The following is a 25,851-nucleotide window of genomic DNA, read 5'->3' on the forward strand; positions in this document are numbered from 1 at the left end:
GCTATTCATGGTAACAACAGAGAAGGCAGTACTCACACCTAAGTACCAGGCTCTTCAGCGGTGGTCACCTACTCAGCCTGGGAAGCGGCATTGGACTTGATAGTTATGAGGGACATGGTGGAGAGATCAGCATAGCCGGATTTCTATGAGCTAGTGCAAAATTAGCTCAGTAATAGCCAAGTCGTGCAGAGAGAATACTTACCTTGTCTGCCACCTGTATAACCCTGCTGTCCGCGTCCACCTGTATCCGAGTCTAGCATGTGCACATGCTAGCCTGATAGGTCCAAAAATCAGTGATATGTTGGCTAAAGAAAGAATATAATGGCAAAGGACAACCTGGCCCTCCGCAGCTGCTTGCAGTTCGTGATGCTTACCGCGCAGTCCACAAGCTCCTTACTCAGCGAGACAGGGCATGGCCCTAGGGCGCACTGTCATTTTTCTTGCTTGCCCCGCCGATGGTAACACGGCATGTCGGTAGCAGTATGCTTGGGGTCCGGGAATATCGCAAGCTTCGACTACCACAGCCAGCTCTTGTCTGTTCTTCCAGAGTCCCAGGGAAGGCGGAGAGTCAGTGACGGCTATAGTCTCGGCAGCATACCGAAGGGATGGTCGAGCTGCATTACCATGGGCTGATGTGGAAGCTGGGACGACGAGATGTTCGAGCGCTTACCTTTGTCCGTCGCGCCATCATCCAACACTTTAGGGCAAACGTCTTTGTACTTCAGCAGACGCCTCTTGAGCTTGAGCTTGAACATCCACACGAGTTTGCCTTGGAGTGCTGCTCTTCGGTGCATTAATCTAATTTTAGTCCAGTAATGACATAGGTGTGTGTCCCGCATACAAATTTGCACATTGTAGCTTGAATAACCAATATATAACTTCTGGCATACCGTAGTGACCCCTAAAATGTGTGCGCTGCCGCTGGGTACTACCAGGCACTCCTGAGCCTCTACGCGTGCGCTACCCGACAAGGGCAGATGCGGTGGCTCAGGGTAGCAAGCGCCCTCGCTACGTAGTCAGACGCTGCTTCCTGATGTTGGCCCGGCTTGTGCAGGCTTGGTTTGGCTGGCTTGCTGGCTTGAAGCCAAGCCAGTCAAATCACTAGCCACGGTGGACGATAACGCAGAGTTCATACGCTAGTTTCCTAGTAGGGCTAATCACGAGCCAAACCGTTCCTCTTGATGCAATTCACATTGCAGGGTTCCGGGCATTCGAACGCAGGCTCAGCGCCTAGATAGGTTATCCTTAACGCTTGCAATCGTGCCAACCCCCTTGGTTGCCACTTGCTCTCGCATTTTGATAGTCTCATTAGCGATCTACTAACTGTGGCTTGAAGATGTCCACACATTCGTCTCAAGCTGCACAGTCCAAGCAGAACGAGGAGACGGTCGAGGTTGTGATTCACACAGACAATGCAGTGGGCAAGCCCGACCGACTTGTCCTCCATGACGTTCCATTTCCGGTCTCGTTCGACTACCTTGCCATACAAATGTGTCTGAACAGTTAGTATATCATGACATGCGGCAATGTCACATATTTACATTCTCGGGCTTAGAATTCCCGGAGCTGACAAAATTCAGTGCGCGTACACGGGTCAACCTCAAAGTTGTAGAGGAACCATCATCTTTTAATTCTAGTACACTGAGCGGATGTATCAATGTGTAAGAGTCTCTTCGTATACGTTGCCCATATCTTACTGGGCTACAGTGACGAGCCCTTATGTCGGTATTACCACAATCATCTGCATGATGTCATCGATATGCCTCGGTACAATACTCAAACAGATGTGGAGGGTGACGCATTACTCGGGCTTAGCTGCGCCAAAATCGGCGAACGCGGTGACACAGTGGACGTCGGAGGTGTATCGATTGCTTTCATGAGGTACGTCATGATATGCTCGACGCACTGCTAGTGGCGCTCTCATCCACGGTATTTGTAGGACTCTCAGAGTGCCTGGTACGTTGCAGAGCGATTGATAATTGTATCAATCTGTGTACATTCTTCATCGGCGGTAGAAAATGGGAAGACCTACATTTTACCCACTCAGCTCGGTAAATTCCCTCTGTAGTAAGCACACCATCTTTACAGAGAATTTTTATTGACACATTTTTCAAGCAATGCTGCAGACTTCGCCTCTCAGCTTCCTCAATCTATCGCGCGCAAAGGCGGCATTCTCATGGTCGGGTTTGAGCACATACGGTATCCAATTAAACACTCATTATGGGACATGTAGGGTATGCACCAATGCGAAGCAATGTGGATCAATTTCGTCGAGACTGAAGCGCGCAATCCTTACGCCGTCAAAGTATCCACAGGAGGAGTCAATGCTATCACGGGCATGCCTAAAGATGTTAGAGCTAAAGGCAGGCAAGACTACTTGACGGTAGGATCGGATGATGCTGCCCAGGCGTGAGTAGTCATTGGAACCAAGGCTCTTCTACATATGCTCACCGGTTTCGCGATTTGACTTGCAGGTGGCTGGTGAGAGTATTTTGCGAAAGACGGTATTAAATTGGTGATATTCGTGCCAGGACGGATTTAGTACGGAAAGAGGTGTTGTTCGACGTATGTAATTGTGCCGCCAACTCCCGAGAGTCGTGTATGCTCACAACTGCCACCTGCAGAATTTGTTGCTGTACCCACAGGACACGGACTCACCATAGAAGCTCAGATCACTGGAAAGGAGGTGCGTTGGCTTCTCCCGGTTCATCATGATGGCCCTGAAGTCAAAACACCAACTAGAATGTAGGCGGGGTACAGATTGATGTTTTCCCTCTCTATAATGCACCTCCCTTCTTCTACTATGGCCCAGAGCAAATCCCGCTATACAAGGACTACTCCGCTCGTAGATGAAACCTCCGCGTTGGCGAAATCATTGTCTGCATAAACGAGTCCTTGTGCGCAAATATAAATACAACTTAATGATCGGTCCTGATTCTCTTCCTAGTTCTAGGCCTTTGGTCCAGGGGGGCACTTACAAGCCGCCAAAAGTTGGCTCGACACTATATCTATGCGCCGTGGGCGGTGTATACAACGTGCAGAGTATGCCAGTTCTGCCCTTATTCAGCTTCGCCTAACCATTACTCAAACGACAGTGAGAATCGACATCAAAACATTGGACCGACGGGCCGTCCACTTGGATGTCCATTGCTTTGATAATATTTTAAGCATCAAATATAGGGTTCAGGATGAATTATCCATCCCTGTAGATCAGCAGCGAATAATATTCTGCGGTCGACAGCTCGAAGATGACAAAACTCTCGCGGGTGTGTCTTATCGTGTTCGTCGAATTAATACAACGTAGTTGACTGGAACTGGCGTACACCAGAGTGCCGCGTCACCAACGAAAGTACACTACATCTGGTCACCAGACTTAGAGGCGGAGGAGGAGTTCAAGATGCCCCGGACAGGGCAGATGGTGCAGGCTTTGCCGCGGGCGGCAAAATATCGCAGAAAATAATCCGCGATCGCTTCTCTGCCGCTGCATACAACTTCGGCGCCGGTTGTCGTCTCCACGTCACGATCATAAGCCCGGCATTCCTCTCTCAGCTCACTGGTAGAGCGCCAACCCCCACCCCGATATCTATCAAGACGTACCTCGAGGCTGATTTGCCCTGGTTCGCTCTGTACGACGAGGGAGTTCCTTCCGCAAACAATGTCTCGTCAGGTCATTCACTCGCTTCGATCGAATCTTTGCGGGCGGATATTAGCAAACGACGAGACGCGAACCCCTCGCAGTACGGGTGTTGTTACTGCGCCGCCACTGCGACCTTTCAACTACAGCCTTGCGGACATCTCCTTTGCCAGGACTGTGCGGACGGCCTCCCTGAAAACGAGTGTCCGAAGCACTGTCGAGTTGTCGTTGGTAGGAAGAAGATAATGGCTGAGGCTCTCGCAGAGAGCGAGGCAGATTGGGATTGCCCCGCCGCTGGCTCATCCGACGAACGCATTGTGGTGCTGTCGAGGTGTGCAGAGAAGGGCATCGTTGGGACGTTTATGCGCGCTGCAGACAACATCTCGATACTATCTTCTGATCCTTCAGAGTTCTAACACTCCCTGTCCTTCATCCTCTCGCCTCCGTTCACAGTGTCTTCGTTGATCCGTTCACTTCCACTAATTGGAGCAATGGCACCACAGTATAAATATTACCAGAGAAAAGCTGTCTGAGATGGCAACTACCTTGCTTGCCTTACGTCAAGACAGGAGTTACCAAGATTATGGGGGTCTTTCGACCGCACTTTCCAGCGCAGACGTTATCGGTAGTGATTATGTACCTCGGGGATCAGATTTTGATTGTAACTTGACTCGGACGCAGCGTTCGTACTTGTAGCACTGAGCTTCGCTCCCTTTCGTACTATTGCATATTTTCTGCATTTTCACTTTACTACAACATGCTGTAGTTATGCACCGAAGCTGAGTCTTAAGGATTGGAGACACGATACGGATGCTAGCAACACAGGTTTCGAGTTGGGATCTATAGCGCTCATGTGCCAGTATGCCCGCTCGTTCCAACGTCGCACTTGCGCAGGAGGGCGCACTGACGTCAGCACTTGCTCTGCGAGCACGACAGCGCTTGACGCCTGTCTGCGGAGCGGCTCGTTGGCAAGCCGCCACCAGAGCTATTGCCGTTCTGCATCTGCGCCAGCAGCGGAGTGAGGCGGCTTGAGAACGGCAGAAATTCCTGTTCTCACGGTGCGGAGTCGCTGACGTGGAGGAATGGGCAACGCCTGAGATCGAGCACTGTGCTACCAGGGGTGAATAATGCAGAGGAATGCCTACTATGGTGTTCCGTTGGATGGCCGACAGAGCCAAGATTTGAGCATGGGTGAGCAACGGCGCATTGAGCGAAACCGCGACTACGATCGTCTGGGAACGGTGTACAAGTCGAGCAACGGTAAGATTCGGCTATGCGCGGCGACCAGATTGACATGATCCGATTCCTCCTAAATTACGCAGCTGACAGTGATCTTGAGAAGAAGAAGATATTGAGAGCGCTTCCACACAACAGTGATAATCTGGTCGTGAGACTTGAGCTTTTCTCGGCGAGAATTAGCTTCTTGGGTAGCCTGAGATTGCTACGGAGAATGAGAAGGAGAAAGGTCCAAAAAAAATGGGTGCAGCCTGCGCTTGCTCTTGGGGGGGGGGCTGGTGCTGACACAAATATCGAGAACGAAGGATGGCGACGGACGGAATGAACGGCCTAGCTGAAAACGTTCTCCGTTAAGTCTGACCATGTGAAGGAAACGACATAGAGGCCCACCTCGTCCCACGAGAAGTCTCATCTTGCGCGGCTTGCTCCGGCAGAGCGTCCTGGCTGGGGTCGCAGGCAGCGTCTGTCGTACTGCTCGCCGCTCGCCGCTCGCCGCCACGCTGCTAAGGTTACTTTCGTATGTCAGTGGTGCTGCCCCCGCCGTGCGAGATTCATCACATTAGTGGGTCAGTGCGACCTCCTATTCTGCGTATCGCGCGCGAAGCCGCCGTTTATCTCATGCTCAGACACGCTTGGCCGTGTCATGCATACACTAGCTCGTCATGCGACGACCATCCTCACTCTAGCCTTGGCTGTACTGCTACATCTCGTGATAGACGGGCGCCTAGAATGCATATTCGGTCGTGGTGTAGCTGCGCTTCGCATTTCGTACTCGCACAATGCGCCTCGCTCTCTATAGAGTCACGTCGGATCGCCTGGGGTTTTCACTACATCACTAGCGATAGCATATCATACGCGAGAAATTCGTACATATGTAGTGTGCCTGTTGTTCCACCTCGGAGTGTTCCTGAGAGCTGCCGGTATCAACGGATGCGGGAAGCAGGCATGCACTCAGCGGGACACTGCGTCTCAATCTTGTGCTGCTTCAATTTGCATCGGGAATTGTGTAACGTTTGCCGCAGCCGGCAGTCAGTTCCAATGAGGGTTCCAAGCGATCGCATTCATGCGAGGCGAGCGGTGCTATTTGCTACTTGTGTAATTAAGTTTGCGGAGGTATCAGCGTTATATCTTCTATGCTCAGTGCACAGAATTCTGTTTCGCGCACACTCATGCTTAGCACGAGTCGCATATATGCTAGGCCCAAAGGGACGCACCTCGAAGCGCAGCTCCCGATGCGCATACTGCTCCCGAGGCGTTCCAGGTGTCGACTTCCCAGCCTCGCATAAGTATCCATCGGCTGCCTGGTAAACTGGCTAACGTACAACGTTTAAATTTCAACGTTTTAACATGCGTCGGAAGCTTGAAAAGCGTGGGCAATGGATTCAAGTTGGGGGCCACTCAGCGCTCACAACTTGCGGGGTTGGCAGGCGGAGCGGGCGTGCGAACGGGGAGCAGGCCGGGAACTGGTTCACGGATGCGATAGCGAGAGCAAGTGTTTGCATTTAGACATGGTCAGAGTAATAAATACAGAATTACATACCTGGTTCACGGATGCGATAGCGAGAGCAAGCGTGACGCGTGAAGCCGGGAGAGTCAAAAACAAACGAAAGACATACAACGGGCGCTACACTGGCGTCCCGATTGGGTATCCAAGGTTCGAATGGCCCTGGCGAGCCGTACTACATGACATACTGCGTGCGTTCGATATGTCGAAGCTGCAACAAACTGCAGTCCGTCAGAAGGGCGCTGTGCACAGCGGAGACGAGGTACGACGTACCGCCCACTTGACCCCTTCGCTTAGACCGCACAGCCTTTTGGGCTCCCACACGTCGAGAGCGGTGGAAGATCCTCGACGGCGACCCAAACTGACATGATCAGTGCGCTCACGTTCGGCGGCGATCATTGCAATGCGACGCACTCGAGAACACGCGCAGATGTTCCGCAGCCATTGACCAATCCGAACATCCTCTCTGTCCCCTTCTCTAGCGCACCGTGGTGAACGACGATCCAACGTGCGTCGGGTCGATCAGACTCGAGCATAAAGAATGGCCGGAGATTGGATCGAAACCCGCAGCGAGCGACGAGATATTTGCGAGTGCTTAACTCCCGACCCGTAAGGTGGAATAAGACCGCTGAGGTATCGTAGTCTAAGCGCCAGACGGAGGCGTTGGGTAATGGGGAAGTGCGCCAGTATAATTGGGCATGTGGGCTACCGGGAACGGAGAGAAGGCGCAGGAGACGTGGGCGTGGCAATTAGCGGGAGCGATACTACACCGAGGAAGAGCATGTGCGCCATCGAAATATGAATCTGGAGGTTTTCCTGCAGTTCGAGTCTATGTCGGGCAAAAGGCGGCAGCCTGGCTCAGAGCTGAACGGATTCTGTCAGTAGCGCACCGCCGGCCAGCCGTCCACTCCCACGGCGGGCCTTTTCTGTCCTTATCTGCGCGTACCCACGAAATCAATAAGATACCGAACGTATAATACCGTCGGCCTCACCTTTCATTACAGAAATCGAACACTCTCGCCGCTTTTGCGTGAATGCGTCGAGATACGCTGCGCAAGCGTGCCGATGATTGCCTGCATGCGTTGCAGGCCACTGTGAGAAATGAAATGGCAGCGCTTCTTGACAATTGCTATGCCACCGTTCATGCAGGAGATGGAAGAGTTGGATCGAAGATACGAGAAGACAGCATCAGACTGTTTGGCGGTCAGCAATCACAGAAGGAACTAAGTCAAACGACGTACGTAAACAATATCCCTCGGACCATCTGCGCACCAGCCCCAAGCGCTCTCAGCCAACATGCTCAACGAGTGTCCGAGGCCGCGATGCGCGGCCCGCGTAGTGGTGAATGTTCGCCTTCCCTGCTGACGACGTCTTGGGTCGTGCGCTAAACAAAGAAGTAAATTCTGAGTCATCCTCCATGCGGAGACGGACATACACACCTCGCATTAGAGGGATGTCGTTTCTACCACGCGTTAGGTCGTCAAAGCGCACGGTTGCCATGAACTAAGCGTGCGCAATGCACCGGTGCTGACGCAACGAGCATGCTGCTGGCAAAACGGGAGGTCTTAGCGGAGAAAAAAAGATGCCTGGGAGATGTGAAAATCGTCTCTGAACTGCGACAAGCCAAGGTCAATATTGTGCCTGGGATAGTTTGCAGGCGAGTCGGAGGTGTGTGACGAAGACGTTCGGCTAGCTTTACGCGGTTTGCGATATGCGGTTATCGTGGCCGCTGAGTGGATGAGAATACCGGCTGAGCCTCTCAGAACTAGCACGAGCTGCCCGGAGGCCAGGGACGTGAATGCGGTGGATACATTACGTCAGCGGATTGATCCCTGAGCAGCCACGTGGTTTATCCGAGGAACTCGGAGACGAGGCTCGTCGCTCTGCCCGTCCATCGCCTCTGGTCGTTGTTTACGGCCATGAAGGAATGGGCTTGCTCAATTTACATAAGCTACGGCGAAGGTATAGCCTGACACCTGACTTTCGCGTACATAATACGACGTTTGGGTCTACCAGAGCCTACCGGTCGCCCCGATAGCCGTCATTTGGTTATCCCCAGCTCACTCCCTCTGGTCCGGCCACATCCCGTGGTTACCCGACGAGATCAAGCCCAGCCGCAAGCCCAGAGTCCACCGCGCCATTCGCAGAAAAAGACTGCGCCTATTTCCATCGCGTCGAAGCGCAGGTGTAGGGCTGCACGACGTCGCGTTGTCAGGCGAAGGACTGTACAAGACGCCCAGTGTGCCGCCTGTAACCGATCGCATAACGTTGGATAATAGTACCATAAAATTTGGAGAATCTGAACATACCGTAAATCTCGCGACAGTGATCCACAATAGCGCCTTGTCTCCCTCTCGGTCAGCTTTGTTAAAGTGCGACTGAACTCTTACTTTATTCTGTGCTACAGGGCCAGTATATATACATGTGAGTCAGGACCTCTGATACCGCTATAAGACCTATGGTACTATGAGCGTAAGCATGTATACTAAGCATGAGTAATCAGATGTCGTATTACTACAAGATAATAGAGGGATCATGTGATGATATCCCCATTAGTCCGTACAGGGCAATAACGTAATCGCCCAGTTCTGACACTCCCACTCGACTAGTTATTGCCTAATCTACTGAAGACCAAGCCTAGCATAGACCGGAAGCGCTCGAATTTCGTTGCACCAAGTGGTTTCGTCAATGTGTCGGCGATCATTTCGTCCGTACTGACGTAGACTATATCCACTCGTTTTTCTTCTACGTATTCGCATATGAAGTGATATCGAATGTCGACGTGCTTGAGCCTTCGGTCGTGAGCGGGATTAACTGCGAGAAAGATTCCTCCTTGGTTGTCTGCTACCAAAGGTGGTGGTGCAGTAGGAAAGTAACCTAACTCTTTTTGGAGTGACGTTAGCCAGGCTAACTCAGAGCATGCCTCCGAGAGTGCCATGTACTTGGCTTCTGTCGAGGATCTTGCCACCGTCTTCTGCATCCGAGATGCCCATGTGACTGCTCTTTCGGCCATCAGGAAAACGAAACCGGTTGTTGATCGCCGGTTATCCTGATTTTCGCCCCAATCTGTGTCTGAATACCCTATCAAACCGGACTGATTTGAACCAGAGTACCAGATACGATACTCGGTGGTGTGACGGAGGTACCGGAAGATATGTTTCGCGGCTTCCACGTGCTGTGGCGTAGGGTTTTGCATGTATTGTGAGAGTCGTGTGACTCCCCAGGCGATGTCGGGTTGTGAACCAATCATTAAGTAGATGAGGCTACCAATCATAGACTGGTAGTGATGGCGGAGTGTGTCGGTAGCGGTATATGTTTCCGCAGCCTTCTCGAGATGTATGCCTTCAGGCAGCGGTGTACGGCAAGGTTTTGAGTTGTGCATCTGGAACCGAGATAGGATTCCTTCGGTATACGATTGTTGATCGATTTCCAGACACCTGTTATTTCTATCACGAGTGATCCGCATTCCAAGAAATGTACTAGCGGCTCCAAGATCTCGCATTTGGAATTTCTCTGCAAGAACTTTCTTTACTCGTTGGATCTCGGGTAAACTTGGACCCATTGGTAGAAGGTCGTCGACGTAAACTATTAGGTAAACTTCGACTTTGTCGTGATGGTAAACGTAAACGCCAGCATCTGAGCGCGTGCGTTTGAATCCGTTTTCGAGTAGCGTAGTATGTAGCTTCTCGTTCCAGGTGCGTGAGGCTTGACGTAAGCCATAGATAGCCTTCTTCAATCGACACACCATCTTTTCTTGTCCTTTCTTCACAAAGCCTTCTGGTTGTTCCATGTAAATCTCCTCGTCGAGCTCGCCATACAGGAAGGCCGTTTTAATATCCATTGCCTCGATTTCCCAATCTTCGAGTGCGGCATGTGCGAGTAAGAAGCGTATAGCTTCATAGCGTGCGACGAGAGAGAAGTTTTCCTGAAAATCTATCCCCTCTATCTGTGTGAATCCTTTAGCCACAAGACGTGCTTTGTAGCGGCCGTCGGGCTTGATCACATAAACCCATTTGCATTTTACAATTCTCCGGTTGTTTGGTCTGTTGACCAGAATCCATGTAGAATTCTCCTCCTGAGACTTGAGTTCCTCTTTCATCGCGATCTCCCACTGTTTCGCATCTGGGCGAGACATTGCCTTGCGGTACGTAGTGGGGTCAGGCTGGTAAGCATGAAATATCCATTGGAATAAATTCCGACGGAGTTGATTGTCGACTTCCATTGGAGAGTTTTCACGTTGTTCACGTGCTTCTCGTTCTTCTCGTTGATCACGTTGGATGTCTCGTTCCTGTTGACGCCATGCTTCTGTGGGCGGGACGTCACCATAGCTGTTGTCGGGAACACGGCGTTGGCCTGCATTCTCACGCTGTGATCTGGCCGGATGCGGCACAGGTTGTGGTTCGAGATTCCACCGTTGCCTAATATCAGGAGCAGGTGGCGCTGCCTGACGAGATGGACCGGCTTGTCCGCTCTGACAAGGACGATATTGTTCTCTTTGTGGTGGAGGTTGTCCAGGAGGTGGACCGGGAACAAATGGTATCTCCGGATGCTCGTATGGTTCCGGAGTTGGGCTTCGATATTGTTCATAACGATCGGCTGGATCGTCATTGACTTCGTCATCATCCTCTTGTTGCGGTTCGTCTTGCTGCGGTTGTGGATGTGCATTATCTGGGGGTTGATTATCAGGTGTGAAGTCATCCGGACTGGTAGGGTCCGGGTTCGGCAGATCGGGTAGGACAGGTGGAAGTGGATCTTGAGACGTTCCAGGCTCACGAGGCCTTTCGTCTCGCTTGGGGAAGGAAGACTCATCGAAGGTGACGTCGCGTGACACAACGATGGTCCGGGCAGTTGGATCCCAGAATCGGTAACCCTTTGTACCGATCTCATACCCGACGAAGATCATGACTTTAGCCTTTGGCTGTAGCTTATTGACCCTCGCATCCTTATGTGTGTGGACGTAGGCTTTACAGCCCCATACCCGAAAGTACGATACGTCCGGAACAGTGCCGTTCCATTTAGTGATGGGTGGCTTCCATTGATGACGGCGCAGAGGTTGTCGATTATAGATATGTACTGCTGTTTCTGATGCTAGCTTCCAGAACCCAGACGTCATGCCAGCGTGGTGTCGCATAGCTTCTGCCTTATTCTGAATGGTCTGTTGCCAGCGTTCTGCTCTGCCGTTCTGTTGTGGTGTTCGCGCCACTGATAGTTGACGCTCTATTCCGCGTTCTGCTAGGAAATCGTCGAATTCGCGGCCTAAAAACTCCCCCCCACGGTCCGAACGTATAGCCTTGAGCTTGCGCTCAGCCTGTGTTTCCGCTCAAGCGACGAATTGCTTGAAGGCAGAGAAAGCATCAGACTTCCGTTTCAGATACCAGACTAAACCAAATGAGGAATAGTCGTCGAGGGTGATAAGGGCAAACTTGTATCCGTCGAGTGATAACGACGGATATTCGACAAGATCCATATGTATTAAGTCGAGGGGATGATCCGCACGACTGTCAGATGCAGGAAATGCATCGCGACGAGACTTCCCAAATTCGCATCCATCACAGGGAGTATCTCTGGTCGGTGCCGTGATTTTATCCGGGACGCCCTTGACATTGCCAGGCAGTTGAACAACTGATTTCTTCCCGGCGTGTCCGAAGCGACGGTGCCACAAAGTATATGGATCGTCGGATTTGACCGACATTAATGTTCCTGGCTTAATCTCGCTGGTCCTAGTGAGGACTTCAGCTTCTAGCCAATATAAACCTGACGACTTTTCATATTCGCCCTCCATTAAAACTGTCCGCTGTGTTGGGTCTGACCCGCGGAGTAACTTAAACGTCTTGCCATCCATCTCAATACGGTGACCGTTATTGAGAGGCAATCTGGGCGCAAAGAACCGTTCTGCTGCTTCCGGTACGTATAATACGGTTTCTAACCGGATATGCTGAATTCGTCCATCTGTGAGACGATGTTGCAGAGCGATTTCACCGTGACCTTTGATTTCGATAGTCTGACCTTTACCGGCCGTGTGTGCATGACCTGGCTTAGGGAATTCATGGTACCGAATAAAGTCAGTTTTGTACGGTGTGACATGTGTTGTGCAACCGCTGTCGACCATCCACTTAGACTTGACACCCGTAGCATAAAGAGAAACAGAGATAGATTCTTCCTCGATTTTAGCTACAAGAGGTACATCGACTATGCGTATCGTATTAACTGTCTGAGTGGTCGTCGCGGTATTGTCCTTCGCTTTGCCCTTTCCCTTTCCCTTTTTGCGCTTTCCGCCACCCTGCTGCTGCTGCTGCGTGTTGTTGCCGTTACCGGAACTTGAGCCAGAATTCGCCGGCTTTGTTTCCCAGTGCTGCTCCGTCGTGTGATTCTTGCGACCACACTTCTCACATTTCTTGTCGAGGAGTGGCGCCTTCGAGACGCGCGCAATCTGAGTGCGATTCGCGACGCGGCGCTGTTCCTCCTCGACGATCTTGGGCTTGATGAGCGCTGCTGTGAGCAGCGTAACATCAGTCTGCGTGGTGAGAATTGTACCAGCGATGGTCTGATACGACTTGGGGAGAGCATTGATCATGAGTAGAGCAAGGAGCTGAGGTTTGACCTCTATTCCCGCCGCGTTGACCTGGTTGGACTGCTCTGTGAGCGCGTCGAGTTGCGGACCGAGCGCGGAGCTGTCAGAGAGCTGTGCATTGAACAGCTTCTGGAAGGCGACAAATGCGCCTACCGCTCCGGGTTTCTCGTAGCCGGCCTTGATCGCGGTTCATGCGTCCAGGGCCAAGAACTTGTCATCGACGAGATGACGAAGGTTCTGCGCGACGTAGAGCTGGATTATGCCCAGCGCCTTGTCATTTTTCTCATCCCATGCAGCTTGAGCTAGAATTTCCGTAGCCGTGGGTGTACCTGTCGCAGCTATTGGTCTGGCAAGACCAGGGACTGGAACGGTCGCTGTGGAACCGTATCCCTGGATCAAGTACCAGACGCCCTGGTAGCGCAGGAATGCTCGGATCGCGTCGGACCACTTTTTATAGTTGGTGCCGTCGAATTGCGGGATGGTGGATGTGGCGAGCTTGGTCGGGTCAGAAGAGGATGACATTGTTATCGTATATGAAGAGAAGGCGAGTGTATGCGTAGAGAGTTTCACGTTCCTTTGGAGTTAAACCGACGTCGTAAAAGAAGTCACTGAGATCGAGCTCGTATGATTCGGCTCGTGTCGCTCGAAGTGATTCCCAATCTTCTTCCAAGAATGCGAGATCGTATGTCTGATTGATCGGTCTATAATATAGATCTTCCGCAATGTCTTCCTGGTTGAGGTAACAAGCGTATGGTTCCGAATATGTGTCGGAGCTTGTTGGAAAGAAGAAATGGATTATGTCTTCGTCGTGGTTTGTTAACTCTGCTGTAGCGTTATAGCTCGGCGGTTCTTGGACGTGTTTGAAGAAGTAGAACGGGGTTAGCAACACTTCAACGTATTGTTTGTGTGCTGTTAATGCTTCCCAGTCTGTCTCTATGTCGTCTAGTATATTCAGTCGCTGTCTGAATTCCGCGACGGTTTCCTGTTTTGTCTCTACGGTTTCAGGTACCGTATTTGTCTCCTGAGAGGTAGTGATTGTGAACGCTGTTGAGCGAACCACTTATCCCAGCTAAGCCGATTTAGCCGAGAGGTGGATAGAGTTGGGATTGGACGAAGGAACCAGTTAAACTACGACACTTGTTGTCGCTTAGGATAAACACACAGTATTCAGGTTTCCGAGTAGAACTTCTTTCTGATTGTTACAATAGCGTTGTATACAAAGTATCTATTTGTTCTCGTAAAACCTAATCGCGTCAAAATATCCGTTCACGTAAACTGCGCTGAGCGCTTGTACAATCCGGGCTTTGTTCTTGCGTAGCCCTTTGAACGAGATATCCCCTATTTCTCTGCACCCTAATTCCCACTTGCGCCACTCCTCGTATTTGACGACGTTGCAGACGTCCGTTAGGCAGCGCTTGATGCGCGTGAGCTGCTCGATGAGTCGGTGGAGATTGCGGACTCGGTCGGTGTTGAGGTCGTCGAGCTCGAGAGTCTCGAAGACGTCGAGGCGTTTGAGCGTGCCGTCGAACTTCGGTGTGAAGATGCGGACGAGGTCGGCGGGAGTGTGCTTGTCGAAGTCGATGAGTATCGGCTTCGGGGTGATCGGCGTATGTGTCGCCGGTGGGATGGCAGCGAGACGCTGCTCGAGTGTCGGCTTTGACGGACCGGCGAGGATCCGTTCGCACGCTTGTTGGATTTCACGTGCAGCTAGACGCTGCTCGAAGTCGCACTTGTCGGTTGCGTAGCGCTCGCGGAACTGTTCGCGACGTAGGCGCCTTCCCTCGTGTGAGTTCGGAGGGAACGGGAGAGTGAGCGCTGGAGTTGGCGGGCGTAGTGCTTTGCCGCGGCGTTTACCGTACGGGACGGTCTCGACGGGGTCGTTGGCGTTGCCGGAGGCAGGCGCGTAGCTGGCAGAGTGCTTGTACCGCTGGAAAACGGAGTGAGGGGGACGAGCGGGCAAATCCTTTGGCACTAGATTAACGCAGGAATGAACGCGATGAGCGCTCCGTCTGCCACTAGCACGCAACGAGACTTACTCGTAAACTGCGTGGATAAACTTTGTTTAAACTGGGTGAAGGGGACCGAGGTTTCCCGAGGGGTCTTCTTCAGCAATGAGACTAGTTGAGTGGGGGTAGAGTGGCCGTGAGGCCAGGGCTCATAACCTGTTAAAGTGCGACTGAACTCTTACTTTATTCTGTGCTACAGGGCCAGTATATATACATGTGAGTCAGGACCTCTGATACCGCTATAAGACCTATGGTACTATGAGTGTAAGCATGTATACTAAGCATGAGTAATCAGATGTCGTATTACTACAAGATAATAGAGGGATCATGTGATGATATCCCCATTAGTCCGTACAGGGCAATAACGTAATCGCCCAGTTCTGACAAGCTTCCCTGCTCCCTATCTTCATCTCCATTCCTTGCACAGATTGCGCTATACTGTGCGCAGGCGGAGCTCTGAGCAGCCCGAAGGCGTTCATGGTGCCCTCTGAACGAATTCCTCACAGCAGCTGTAGCCATGCTGGTCGAATGAAGCGAGATGGTGTCGGGCCGGGTCGCTAGACTAACTGTTAATAGTTCATGAATACCCAAATAACTCTTCAACTTCTCGCTCGCAGGTGCTTGCCGGTGTTCGAAGATATCATTAGCAACGACGGCTCAAGAGCCACAGCGTCTCGCGCACCGGGGCGAGTGGCCGTTGGCGAACTATCGAAGAACAATTACTCGTGGCCACTCACTTGTCGACGGATATGCATTTTGTCGCTTGCCAGTCAGACGGAGAAGGCGATCTCGCCATACCGCAAACACTAGGGCGCCTGCCAGTGAAGTCTCTCCCATTCCGTACACATTCTGCGCTTCCACTCTCTTGAGTTCCAGCAGGCTACACCGCAGCTATCACGCTGACGAGGACAGAAAGAGCTCCATCTGTTCGGATGCACGGTCGACGGGCACAGATCAAGCAGCGCGCTTCGTTCAATGACATCGCAGGCCGCGCTGGACTATCCTGGCTTCGCAGTGCAATATTGTATTCATATGAAAGTGAGCCTCGGGGCCTTCCACTAGATATTTTTGAGCATTGCGCTGGCGGCTCGTTGGCGAGCTGTTGCAGGACCTATTCTGCACCTTGGCAGACTTCGCCGATGCACCCCGCCCGTCCGATCTTGATCACCGCTATATCCGTCGAATGCACCCACTGCGCACTTACGCACCTGCGCAAAACCACCGCAGACGACTCGTCTGAATTGTGTCCCCCAAGCTTTGACTGCCCATCCGACGAATTTTCGGCCTACACTTGCGCTTTCTGCCGGCACGGGCGCACTCGATGATGAACGGCAAAGGCCATGGAATGAGCGCGTGTTATCCTCTACATATGCACATAAATAAGATAGCTTTATGTTTTTCGACAACGACTACGGCAGAAACGGGCAGGTTCGCGTTCTATTGCTGTACACGAACACAACGAATAAGCCCTTAGACTGTACCCTAGGGTTAGGAGTTCTAACCCTATACTGATGATCAGGCTCGTGGCGCTGGAAGGCGCCTCGCACTGCCTCCCCTGGCCTGCACTACCTGCACCCTTCATCGTAGTCATCATGCGCATGTTCCGCCGCCCTCGTCCACCGTCTGCCTCGCACGAAATCTACACATCTAGTCTTCAGATGCTCAACGTCGGCCATGCGCTGTGGTTCCCCGAACCGCATCACTCGGGCGAGCCGCAAATCGGGGACGTTGGCTTCATACGCGAAGGTGCACTCGTCAGGTTATTCAACCTCGACACGTCTGCTCCCGAGAAGAAAGTCACACACTGGGATGACTACCCTCCGTTCGAGGTTACACCACCCTTGCCGAAAGGTGCACTCAAGACTTACAGCGCACCTCGAGTGCTTTTCCCTGGTCATCATTGCAGTCATGGAGTTGAGTCAAAGGAAATTCATACTTCGGCAGACGCGTAAGCACGCCGGCTGGTCTGGCAAACGTACCCTACTGACAATACACAGAAATGCGGGGCCCAACGTATCCGCAGGCGTCAGCGTCCGCTACACGTGCAGGCAAGAGCAAGGAGCAGCTCTCGAGCTGAGAAGCGAGGCCAACAGCGAGTCCACGTACGACAATCATGTCCTGAAGATGTACATCGCACAGAACTATGGCAAATGGCACGCGTATGCCAGGGATGTTCTCGGTCACGACATCGACGAGGAGGATATCGTGGTGATCAGTGGATGGGTCAAGACCAAGGCGGATTGGGCAGCAACGGCGTTCAGGAATACGAGCACAAGGTCGAAGGGATCAGTCGAGGTTCATATAGGCGGGGTCGGGGGAGCTCAGGCCGGGGTCGAGCATAGTCGCTCTACGACCGGTCCGAAGATGCACCGGCACGGCATACACTACTCAGAGACCACGTCTGGCTCTATTTCCGCGGAGGCGAAGCAGGACCAGTGCATCTTTTTGAAGTACTACAAGGTACAACGACGGCTCCTTGGGCTCCCGCCGAAGATCGTTGCCGGCGCGGGCTACCATCGACTTCCGGATCCAGGAGATGGGGAAGGAGATTCAGAAGAGGATGGAATCGGGGCGGGAGAAGTGTGGGAACTGGATGAGGTAGACGTCCTGGGGTTTGAGAGCGATGTACGCATTGACCGCGAGTCATCACGAGGCACACGAACTGATAACATTCCAGGAGAAGGCTTTCGGCCCGCTGGACATCCTTCTCGATTATATGTTTGAAGTAAGTCTACTCTACGGCTCTGTCTGCCGCGCTAAGCAAGAGGCCCGTGTCCACAGACTACCGATGTTGAAACCGCCATTGCAAGCAATCAAGATGTTGAGAATATCCTCGTATGTGACTCTCACCTCTATCAAGAGAGCGGAGGCTGACGTCAGATCAGGGTGACAATGAGGTAGTTGATTTCGCAAGCTACCTCCGTAAGATGCAGCCTCCGGTGAGGGTCGACGGCACGGGTGAGTTTCTAGTCTTCTCGGGCTTGGGTACACAATATCTGAACACAGCAACGACAGTTGGATCACTGTGCATGGAAGATGTCATATCACATGAGCGAGAGCGCGCTTTCGCGCGCCGAGCCATCACCACGGCCGACCTGGCGAAGTGGTCAGGCATCACCTTTGAGAGCGCTGGTCGCTTGGAGGACATGCCCGTCTTTATTCCGGGCCTAACAGAAGGGGAAAGTAAATCCCTGAAGTTCAGACATCTTGCATTTTCCGATTCTCGCAGTCCTTCCGAAGAGTGCCGCCGCTTCGCCCTGTCGAACGACGGCAAGTTCCTTGCGGCATCGTTCTGGAATAGCGAGGCCCTCGTGTGGCGACTTTCGGACGGTCTCTTGGTTCAACGCCTACAACATCAAGGCCATACAGGCGATGTTAGGTCCTTGTCATTTTCTCCCGATAATCACACCCTTGTCTCGGGATCTGATGACGGAAGCGCAATCGTCTGGGACATTCGGAACGGCCGTGTTCTTCTACGTCTGGAAGGACAGGGCAAGTCAGTACGCCGGGTCGCATATGCTCCCCATGGCACACTCATCGCTACCGCATCAACACAAATTGGATCCGGCAACAACAGATCTGTGAAGATTTGGGACACTTCGACTGGGGCATGTCTGCATTCCTTCAGCTATGATGAAGAAATAGAGACGCTCGCCTTCTCCTCGGACGGCGCCCGTCTCTGCATCGAGCTGGAGAAGCATTGCCTCCTCTACGATATCCAGACATATGCACTCATCGCTACGCTGCAGCATGACGCAGGGAAGACGCTCACCTGGTCAATGGCTCACGAAGGAGATCGTATAGCAACCGCATCGGACGGCCGAGTGGCAATCTGGAGTGGGGTGACTGGCGACAAGATTCTCGCAATAGAACACCCGCAAGAGCTCTCGAGGCCCGTGACCTTCTCTCCAGATGGCACCGAGGTACTTGCGGGCTGTCTCGCAGACAAGACTGCGGTCACCTTCGACTCGCGGACAGGCCAGCTACGTCACACTTTCCAGCTATCAGATGGCGCATACCGTGTGGCATACTCTCCAGATGGAGAATACGTTGTTCTCGGCGATGATAATGATGATAGCGGTGAGCTACAAATATTTGATGCGAAGTCTGGATCATTTCTAGCAAAGCTTGAGGCTGAGGGCAAACTCTTTCGTGTCGAATTTGTACCTGACAGCCATCACCTTCTGATAGATTTTCGATACCAACCTCTTAGGCTGTGTGATGTCCAGGATATAATGCGCATGCGATAGTATAGCGTTCACCAGCTGTTTCAATGTACCATATGAATAAACATATTTGCAGAAAATCTAGTCCAATATGTGCGGGTACAGTGTGAATATGGATTACATACAATGGGCAGATGCCGCCACTGGCAGGTAAGATTTGCATGGAAGAAACAGCAGAATCAGAACAACACATGAGACCTGCAAGAAACGGACCCTTGCGATAGAAAAATGCAGCGATAGGGTCCAGACAAGACGGTAAATGCAATGTCCACCCAAGGACGTATCGCGTTATCGAACCGAACCGAACTTCCATGTAGGATGAGTATATTCCAGGAATCCGTGCGATAGTAGTTTGCCTTGTAGGCACGCAGTTAACTCATCGCTCGGTCACCCACTTCCACGCGGTGCAATTCAGAATCTCCTTGTTGTGTTTGGATGAGTACATATCGACCGTGGTGGTTATGCTCGTCGGGACATGGGCAGGCGTGGCAGAAGTACTGTCACATAGAACTGACGGTGTGGCGAGCATTATGGCCACTTCTAGCTTGTTCCCAGATTCATCAGAGGGCGCTGCGGAACAATATTCGATGATATGTACACCCGCAAGCGATGAATGAGACGGAGGAGTAGCGTTGGACGTCGCCGAAGTGTCGTCTTAGGGATAGCGTCTAGGCTTAATCGCCTATAAGTTAAGCTCGTCGTATTGGAGATCTTGACCGTGTTTCAGGGGAAGGAAATGCAGTCACTTGTGCGCAGCATTCCCGAGCGTCGGGGGGAGATGTACAGGACGTGTTGATAGCATCTCGGGTGGTATCTGCGCTGGCAAGTTTAGTCATCTACTGCAGAGGACACACCCTTACAGTCAGTCGTGCAACCACGCGACGATGAACAGGAGGCGTACATGGTCTGCGCAATATTCTCTTCAAGTGGTCTGTTTGCGGCATCTCTCCCGGACTACTGAGGACAACCTCGGTCAGCGTCAAGCTTTCGCGCTTGGTATTCCCACACACGCACGGCTCCAACCAAACCCCGATCACGAATGACCGCCAACCTCACCTCCCGTTACTCACATTCAGCATTATTGCCGGTCTCGCATAGATGCGTCGAGATACACTGGAAATACAGAGAATAGCCTGCTGTATGCGCTGTAGGCCAGCGCGAGAAATACATACGGCAGAAAATTTTGAGAACCATTGTGGCGCCGGGGATATAGGTTGATGGAAAAATCGTGGACGTGCATTATTTGGGAGACGAAGACATAGCGAGACATCAGGCTGTTCGGCCGGTCAATAAGCACAGAAGAGACCAAGCCAAGTGACGGACACACAATGACATGACAACCCTCGTGGCAACTGCCCAGAAGTCTTAAACGCTCCCAACCAACATGTTAAATGGGTATCCAAAGCCGCGATACGCGGCCCATCCGGTCGCAGATGTTGACCTCCCGACCAGAAACGCCTTGTTTGCGTGCTGAACAAACGAGTGAATCCCGGGCCGTCCCCGATATGTAGATGAACATACGTACCTCACGTCAAAGTGGTGTCGTTAACACCACGCATTAGGTCGCCAAAGCGCGCGATCGCCATAAAGAAAGCATACACAGCGCATCAGCGTGGACGCGTCGAGAACGCTGCTGGTAAATGCAGGCGGACCACAAGGAAATACATAAGCTGTTTTTACCCGCGACCGAAAGGCAACGTTGTCGTCTTGCGGATTGTTTGCGGGTGACTTGGAGGACTGCATGGAGCAGCGAAACGGCTCGGAAGACGCTCGGCTAGCGCTAGTTCGGGTGTGGGTGATATGCAGTAGTTATATGAACTGAGCACGGACGAGGACTCCAGTAAAGCAACGCGGATATGCTCTGGTTGGTGCGAGCAGAGGAGCTGCCCGAGGTCGAGGCCGGGACGCGGCAAACTAATAAAAGTGGGATATTACGTCAGCATATCGTGGCGGCTGATATCTGTGCGGGCACGTGACTAATCCGCCTCTCGGGGAGCTCCTTGCATGTACTTTGTCTGTCCCACTAATGCGCCGCGGTCACAAATGAAATCTCTCGCAGCCGTCCTCATTTGCAATCGCCTCAAAATCTCAAACGTAGCAAGGACTTCTGTTCACGGCTCTCCAGGCCCCAGCTACTTGGCCTTTGGTCTGCTTGATTAACGACGCGTATAGCCAGCGCGCGCAACAGGATCCCGCTCCCCGCAGGGGGACATGCGAAACGAAGGGTTTTGATGAAGGCACGAAGTAAAAGACGCTAGGTGGTGCGCGGTCATATACTGACATGTGCGGCGTTCATGACCTTGACACTGTTGCTTATAGACGGTATGACAACGACTCTACTTCTGCAGCTCGTTCAAGCATGCCCCCGAGATACTGACTCCAATTATCTTTCAGCCCTCCCTTGCTTCCAGTGTGTCGCCATGCGACTCCTAGGATAATATGCCCGTTGAACTAGCACATTCTGAATCTTATCGGATAGGTCTGGATACGTTTTATATCACATATTTCGTCGGGTATCGACGGCCTAGTCTAAGGCGAAGTGCAGGTGTAAAAAATACATGGCACGTGAGCTACTCGTCCACTCGAGGTTTGAGCCCAGCTTCTCCGCGCGAAACCATCATGCTCATAGCGCTGGCTCCCGCTATCGATTTTACAGCGCCCGTGGCTCTGGCTTGCTTCACGTTGCCATCCCTGTTCTACTGGCTCGCTTCCTATCCTCGCTCATTCACTATGTTCTTTTTTCGTCGTCTACCTTCCGCTCCATACGAAATCTATCCATCCAGTCTCGACATCCTTTACCTCGGCCGCGCCCTCTGGTACCCCGAGCCACATGTCACGGGCGAGCTACAGATCGGCGATGTGGGCTTCATTCGTCGCGGTGCATTCGTCAGACTATTCAACCTCGACACCTCCGCGCCCGAGAAGAAGGTCACATTTAAGTGGCGCAAACCCTTCAAAAACCTAGAACCCTTGCCTGCGGACATGCTGGAGATCGACTCGAGAAGCAGCCCGCTTGTTCCCAAACATTATTGCAGCCATGGAGTCGAGGCCAGGGAGGTACATACCTCGGCAGATGCGTGAGTGCTTTACCTCATCTAGTAAAAATCTTCTGACAGTGCGCAGAACGGCTGGTGTAGGCGCGTCTGCGGGTGTCAGCGTGGAGTACGCATGCAAGGCGGCGCAAGGCGCGGTGCTGGTACTGCAGAACGAGGCATACGAGGAGACGCTATTTGAGAACTATCTCCTCAAGACATTCGTCGTCCGGAATCACGACAAGTGGTACGGGTATGCCAAGGGCGATCTTAGCCAAGACGTCGAGCAGGAGGACATTGTCTTCGTCACTGGGTGGGTCAAGACCACAGCAGACTGGGCGGCAAGTGCCTTCAGCAACACCAGCACGAGGTTCGGTGCCTCGTTCAGAGCGCATATCGGCAGCTTTGCGGGGATCAATGCGGGCGGATCGCACACGAGGACGGTGACGGGTCCAAAGATGGAGCGCCGAGGCAAGAGCCACTTGGTGAAGACATCGGACAGCGTGGGGACGGACACGAACAGGGACCAGTCAGTGTTCGTGAAGCGGCTTATGGTGCGAAAGCGGCCGGGGCTTCCGCGGAAGATCGTTGCGGGTGCTGGATATCACCAGTTTTCGGATCCAGAGGACGGGAGAAGCGGTTCGGGAGGAGAGAGAACTATGGCTCGGGAGGAAGATATGGACGAAGAGAATATAATAGAACTCGAGGACGAGGTGTGTGACCGGCGACGACAACTTGCGGGGAACACCAGCTGACGAGATAACAGAGCCAGATTGTTGATCCGCTGGACATCCTTCTCGACTACATCCTTGAAGTAAGTCAGCTCACACTGAGCGCCGTGAATCACGCTAACCATCGTACATGTGACGATAGACGTCTAGTGTCGAGACTGCAATTGCAAGTGATGACGACGTGCAGAGCATCGTCGTACGTGCTGTGTGCAATGTGTGACATAAATGCGAAAACTCATATACGCTCAGGGTAGGAAGCAGGTGGTGGATTTTGCGAGCTACCTTCGCCAAGTACAACCTCCGGTGAACATCGATGGAACTCGTGAGTCTCCCTCGTCGACTGGCGATAGCTGTATCTGAATGCCGCGATATTCTGCGCAGTCGGCTCGCTGTGCATGGAAGACGTGATATGCAATGAGCGATCTCGCGCCGTTGCACGTCGTACGATCACCAGGTCAGACCTGGCGAAATGGCCATACATCGCCACCAACGATGCTGGTCTGTTGGATGACGGGCATGCCTTCATCGGCACCACGGAAGCGAAGGCTCGTTCCGTGAAGCTGAAGCATCTTGTCTTCGCCGGTTCTCATTACCCATCCAAATATTTGCGTCGCTATACCCTATCTGTGGATGGCAAGCTGCTTGCGGGATCTTTCAACGCTAGCGATATCCTCGTATGGCGACTCTCCGATGGTCTCTTGGTCCAACGCCTACAACATCGGGGCCATACGGATAATGTTAGATCCCTATCGTTTTCTCCCAATAACCAGACCCTTGTCTCGGGATCCAACGACAAGAACGCAATTGTCTGGGACGTTCGAAGTGGTCATGTGCTTCTGCGTCTGGAAGGACACAGCGGGCGAGTGACCATAGTTACATATGCTCCTCATGGCGCACTCATCGTCACTGCTTCTGAAGAAGATAATTCCATGAAGATTTGGGACGCTTCCACTGGGGCTTGCATGCGGTCCATCCATACTGGCTCTACTGTATACAAGCTCGCCTTTTCCCCGGATAGCCTGCATTTCTATGCTGAAGTGGGCCTCTCTCTCCTCATCTATGATGTCCGAACATGTACACCTATTGCGGCACTACAGAGCGGCTTGGGGGTTGCCAGTGGAAGCTCCTGGTCAGTGTCGCATCAAGGAGATCACATTGTTGCTCCATCGGATGGTCAAGTGAAGGTCTGGAGTGCAGTAACTGGCGAAGAGATTCTTACGATCAACCACCCGCTAAAGCAAGCTGGGCTTTCAGCACCTGTGGCCTTCTCTCCAGATGGTGCTACAGTACTGGCGGCCTGTGGCATGGACGAGACCGCTGTCACCTACGACTTGCGGACGGGCCAGCTACGTCACATCTTCAAGCTATCAAATCAGGCACACTGCATGGCATACTCTTCAGATGGAGACTATGTTGTCTTCAGTGATTATAGCAGTAAGCTAAAAATATTTGATGCCAACTCTGGATTGTTCCTTGCAAAGTTTGAGGCTGATGTGGGCCTCCATGATATCCAATTTGTACCTGACAGCTGCTGTCTTTTGATGAATTTTCATCATAGACCTCCTAGGCTGTGTAATATCCTTGATCTAATGCGCATGCGATAGCACACTATTTTGTGCCTTACTGAATGTACCATTAGTGCACATATGTATGGAGAATCTCACTAGTACAACACAATATGCACAGCATGCATGGGCACGCAGTATGGGTGAAAAATATGTTTGACAAGAAGGTGCTGCTGAGTATACTTTGCATCAAAGGACAGAAAGCAGAATTAGAAGATATGCAAGATCTGCGAGAAGTAAATCCTTGTAACATATGTGTATGTGTGTGCGTGTATGTGTGACCAAGACTATACTGGCTGGCTGGTGCAATGACTGTCCATAACAAACTCTGCAGGTTGTGCACCGTAACATATCACATGACAGAGGGGGTGCAATTACTCTTACATGAGCTAGTGTGGTCAGCCAGTTTATAGTAGACAAGCATATAGCTCATTGACAGTAGTCACACTTTGTGCTTTGCTAATCGCAAGAGCGTGTACAGACAAATATGCAGGTTTAGACCAAAGCTTGAGAGCATATGACCTGACAGTGATAGGTGTGATAATGACAAGAGGGGTTATAAGAGAGTAATGATAGCATGGTCTTGGCACATTGGAACAAGACATACTGAGCAAAGTCAGGGCCATGCAAGCCTGCAGTCTGTCAGAAGGGAGCTATACACAGCAGAGACATGATATAATGTACCTGTCGTAGGCGTAGCCCCGGCCTCCTATTATTTTTCCATTTTCTCCGATTTTCTACAATTTATTTCACATTTATACGACCCTCCAAATGTTGTCGGCGCATTGGCACCAGTTTACAAGTCCTAGCTGCATGCCAACACCTCGGGATCGCATCACTGACAGGCACGCATCAGCGCATCAGACGTGCCTGCATTGCCGCCGCTTCGTCTCCGCATTACACTTTCTCGGTAACTATCACAACTCCTATACTCACCTTACTGATAGACTTGAAGGGTAGGACTTGAAGTCGAGGGGTGTAAGTAGAGAGAGATGCAGATACTAAGAATCAACGAAGTTGTTGAGTCTGAGGTCTTAAGCCTCAGACGACGCTCCTTATATACAAGTAATCTAAGACCCCTGACACTACGTAGGACCTATGGTACTCTACATTACTAAGTGCTCATGTGACTACTCGTGACTCGTTACTAATACACTACCATTATGTTTAGTAATACGAGGGATAATGACCGTTGGAGTATCTCCATTAGGCTAAGCTATCCACCAGGTGACATCATTCATGATGTCATGACATGTGACTGGTCTAGAACGAGTTCTGGACTTGTGGTTATCTTATCTACTGATCCCATCATATCTATATGATGATCTAGGTCTCGTGATATGCAT

General features: G+C 51.9%; 7 protein-coding genes across 7 annotated transcripts; 6 read left to right on the forward strand and 1 right to left on the reverse strand.

The window, feature by feature from the left end:
* The first annotated feature begins 1,285 nt into the window (after nt 1-1,285).
* PHACADRAFT_180963 (uncharacterized protein) lies at nt 1,286-4,159 on the forward strand. The gene is made up of 13 exons (XM_007391434.1): nt 1,286-1,502; nt 1,556-1,661; nt 1,708-1,881; nt 1,913-1,956; nt 2,016-2,067; nt 2,116-2,179; nt 2,234-2,409; nt 2,475-2,481; nt 2,532-2,565; nt 2,625-2,686; nt 2,850-3,042; nt 3,096-3,266; nt 3,305-4,159. The coding sequence occupies exons 1-13, from the start codon at nt 1,337-1,339 to the stop codon at nt 4,048-4,050; spliced, it is 1,995 nt and encodes a 664-aa protein (XP_007391496.1). The 5' UTR covers nt 1,286-1,336; the 3' UTR covers nt 4,051-4,159.
* Nucleotides 4,160-5,508: 1,349 nt separating this feature from the next.
* Nucleotides 5,509-5,678, forward strand: PHACADRAFT_249026 (uncharacterized protein). The gene has a single exon (XM_007391435.1). It carries the CDS (start codon nt 5,514-5,516, stop codon nt 5,667-5,669), a length of 156 nt encoding a protein of 51 aa, XP_007391497.1. The 5' UTR covers nt 5,509-5,513; the 3' UTR covers nt 5,670-5,678.
* An 8,492-nt stretch (nt 5,679-14,170) lies between these two features.
* PHACADRAFT_191221 (uncharacterized protein) lies at nt 14,171-15,430 on the reverse strand (the record flags this gene model as incomplete). Its single annotated transcript, XM_007391436.1, has 3 exons — nt 14,171-14,916; nt 14,982-15,107; nt 15,307-15,430. 3 exons carry the CDS (start codon nt 15,428-15,430, stop codon nt 14,171-14,173), a joined length of 996 nt encoding a protein of 331 aa, XP_007391498.1.
* A 1,058-nt stretch (nt 15,431-16,488) lies between these two features.
* Nucleotides 16,489-16,916, forward strand: PHACADRAFT_249027 (uncharacterized protein). Its single transcript, XM_007391437.1, has one exon. The coding sequence runs from the start codon at nt 16,544-16,546 to the stop codon at nt 16,901-16,903; it is 360 nt and encodes a 119-aa protein (XP_007391499.1). The 5' UTR covers nt 16,489-16,543; the 3' UTR covers nt 16,904-16,916.
* Nucleotides 16,917-17,947: 1,031 nt separating this feature from the next.
* PHACADRAFT_249029 (uncharacterized protein) lies at nt 17,948-19,266 on the forward strand. Its single transcript, XM_007391438.1, has one exon. The coding sequence runs from the start codon at nt 17,981-17,983 to the stop codon at nt 19,199-19,201; it is 1,221 nt and encodes a 406-aa protein (XP_007391500.1). The 5' UTR covers nt 17,948-17,980; the 3' UTR covers nt 19,202-19,266.
* A 2,574-nt stretch (nt 19,267-21,840) lies between these two features.
* Nucleotides 21,841-22,266, forward strand: PHACADRAFT_249030 (uncharacterized protein). The gene has a single exon (XM_007391439.1). The coding sequence runs from the start codon at nt 21,908-21,910 to the stop codon at nt 22,256-22,258; it is 351 nt and encodes a 116-aa protein (XP_007391501.1). The 5' UTR covers nt 21,841-21,907; the 3' UTR covers nt 22,259-22,266.
* A 1,069-nt stretch (nt 22,267-23,335) lies between these two features.
* Nucleotides 23,336-23,884, forward strand: PHACADRAFT_86507 (uncharacterized protein; the record flags this gene model as incomplete). Its single annotated transcript, XM_007391440.1, has 1 exon — nt 23,336-23,884. A coding segment is annotated over one exon (549 nt), but the record flags the coding sequence as incomplete, so codon positions are not given.
* Between the last annotated feature and the right edge of the window lie 1,967 nt (nt 23,885-25,851).

The sequence above is a fragment of the Phanerochaete carnosa genome (genome assembly GCF_000300595.1).
Source record: "Phanerochaete carnosa HHB-10118-sp unplaced genomic scaffold PHACAscaffold_2, whole genome shotgun sequence".
Classification (NCBI taxonomy): Eukaryota; Fungi; Basidiomycota; class Agaricomycetes; order Polyporales; family Phanerochaetaceae; genus Phanerochaete; species Phanerochaete carnosa.

Coding starts and splice junctions, on each gene's coding strand:
- PHACADRAFT_180963 (XM_007391434.1), top strand. CDS start 1,337: ATGTCCACACATTCGTCTCAAGCTGCACAGTCCAAGCAGAACGAGGAG. Junction 1,957..2,015: donor TAGGACTCTCAGAGTGCCTG/GTACGTTGCAGA, acceptor CATCGGCGGTAG/AAAATGGGAAGACCTACATT. Junction 3,043..3,095: donor CGGTGTATACAACGTGCAGA/GTATGCCAGTTC, acceptor CTCAAACGACAG/TGAGAATCGACATCAAAACA.
- PHACADRAFT_249026 (XM_007391435.1), top strand. CDS start 5,514: ATGCATACACTAGCTCGTCATGCGACGACCATCCTCACTCTAGCCTTG.
- PHACADRAFT_249029 (XM_007391438.1), top strand. CDS start 17,981: ATGGAAGATGTCATATCACATGAGCGAGAGCGCGCTTTCGCGCGCCGA.
- PHACADRAFT_249030 (XM_007391439.1), top strand. CDS start 21,908: ATGTTCTTTTTTCGTCGTCTACCTTCCGCTCCATACGAAATCTATCCA.
- PHACADRAFT_249027 (XM_007391437.1), top strand. CDS start 16,544: ATGCGCATGTTCCGCCGCCCTCGTCCACCGTCTGCCTCGCACGAAATC.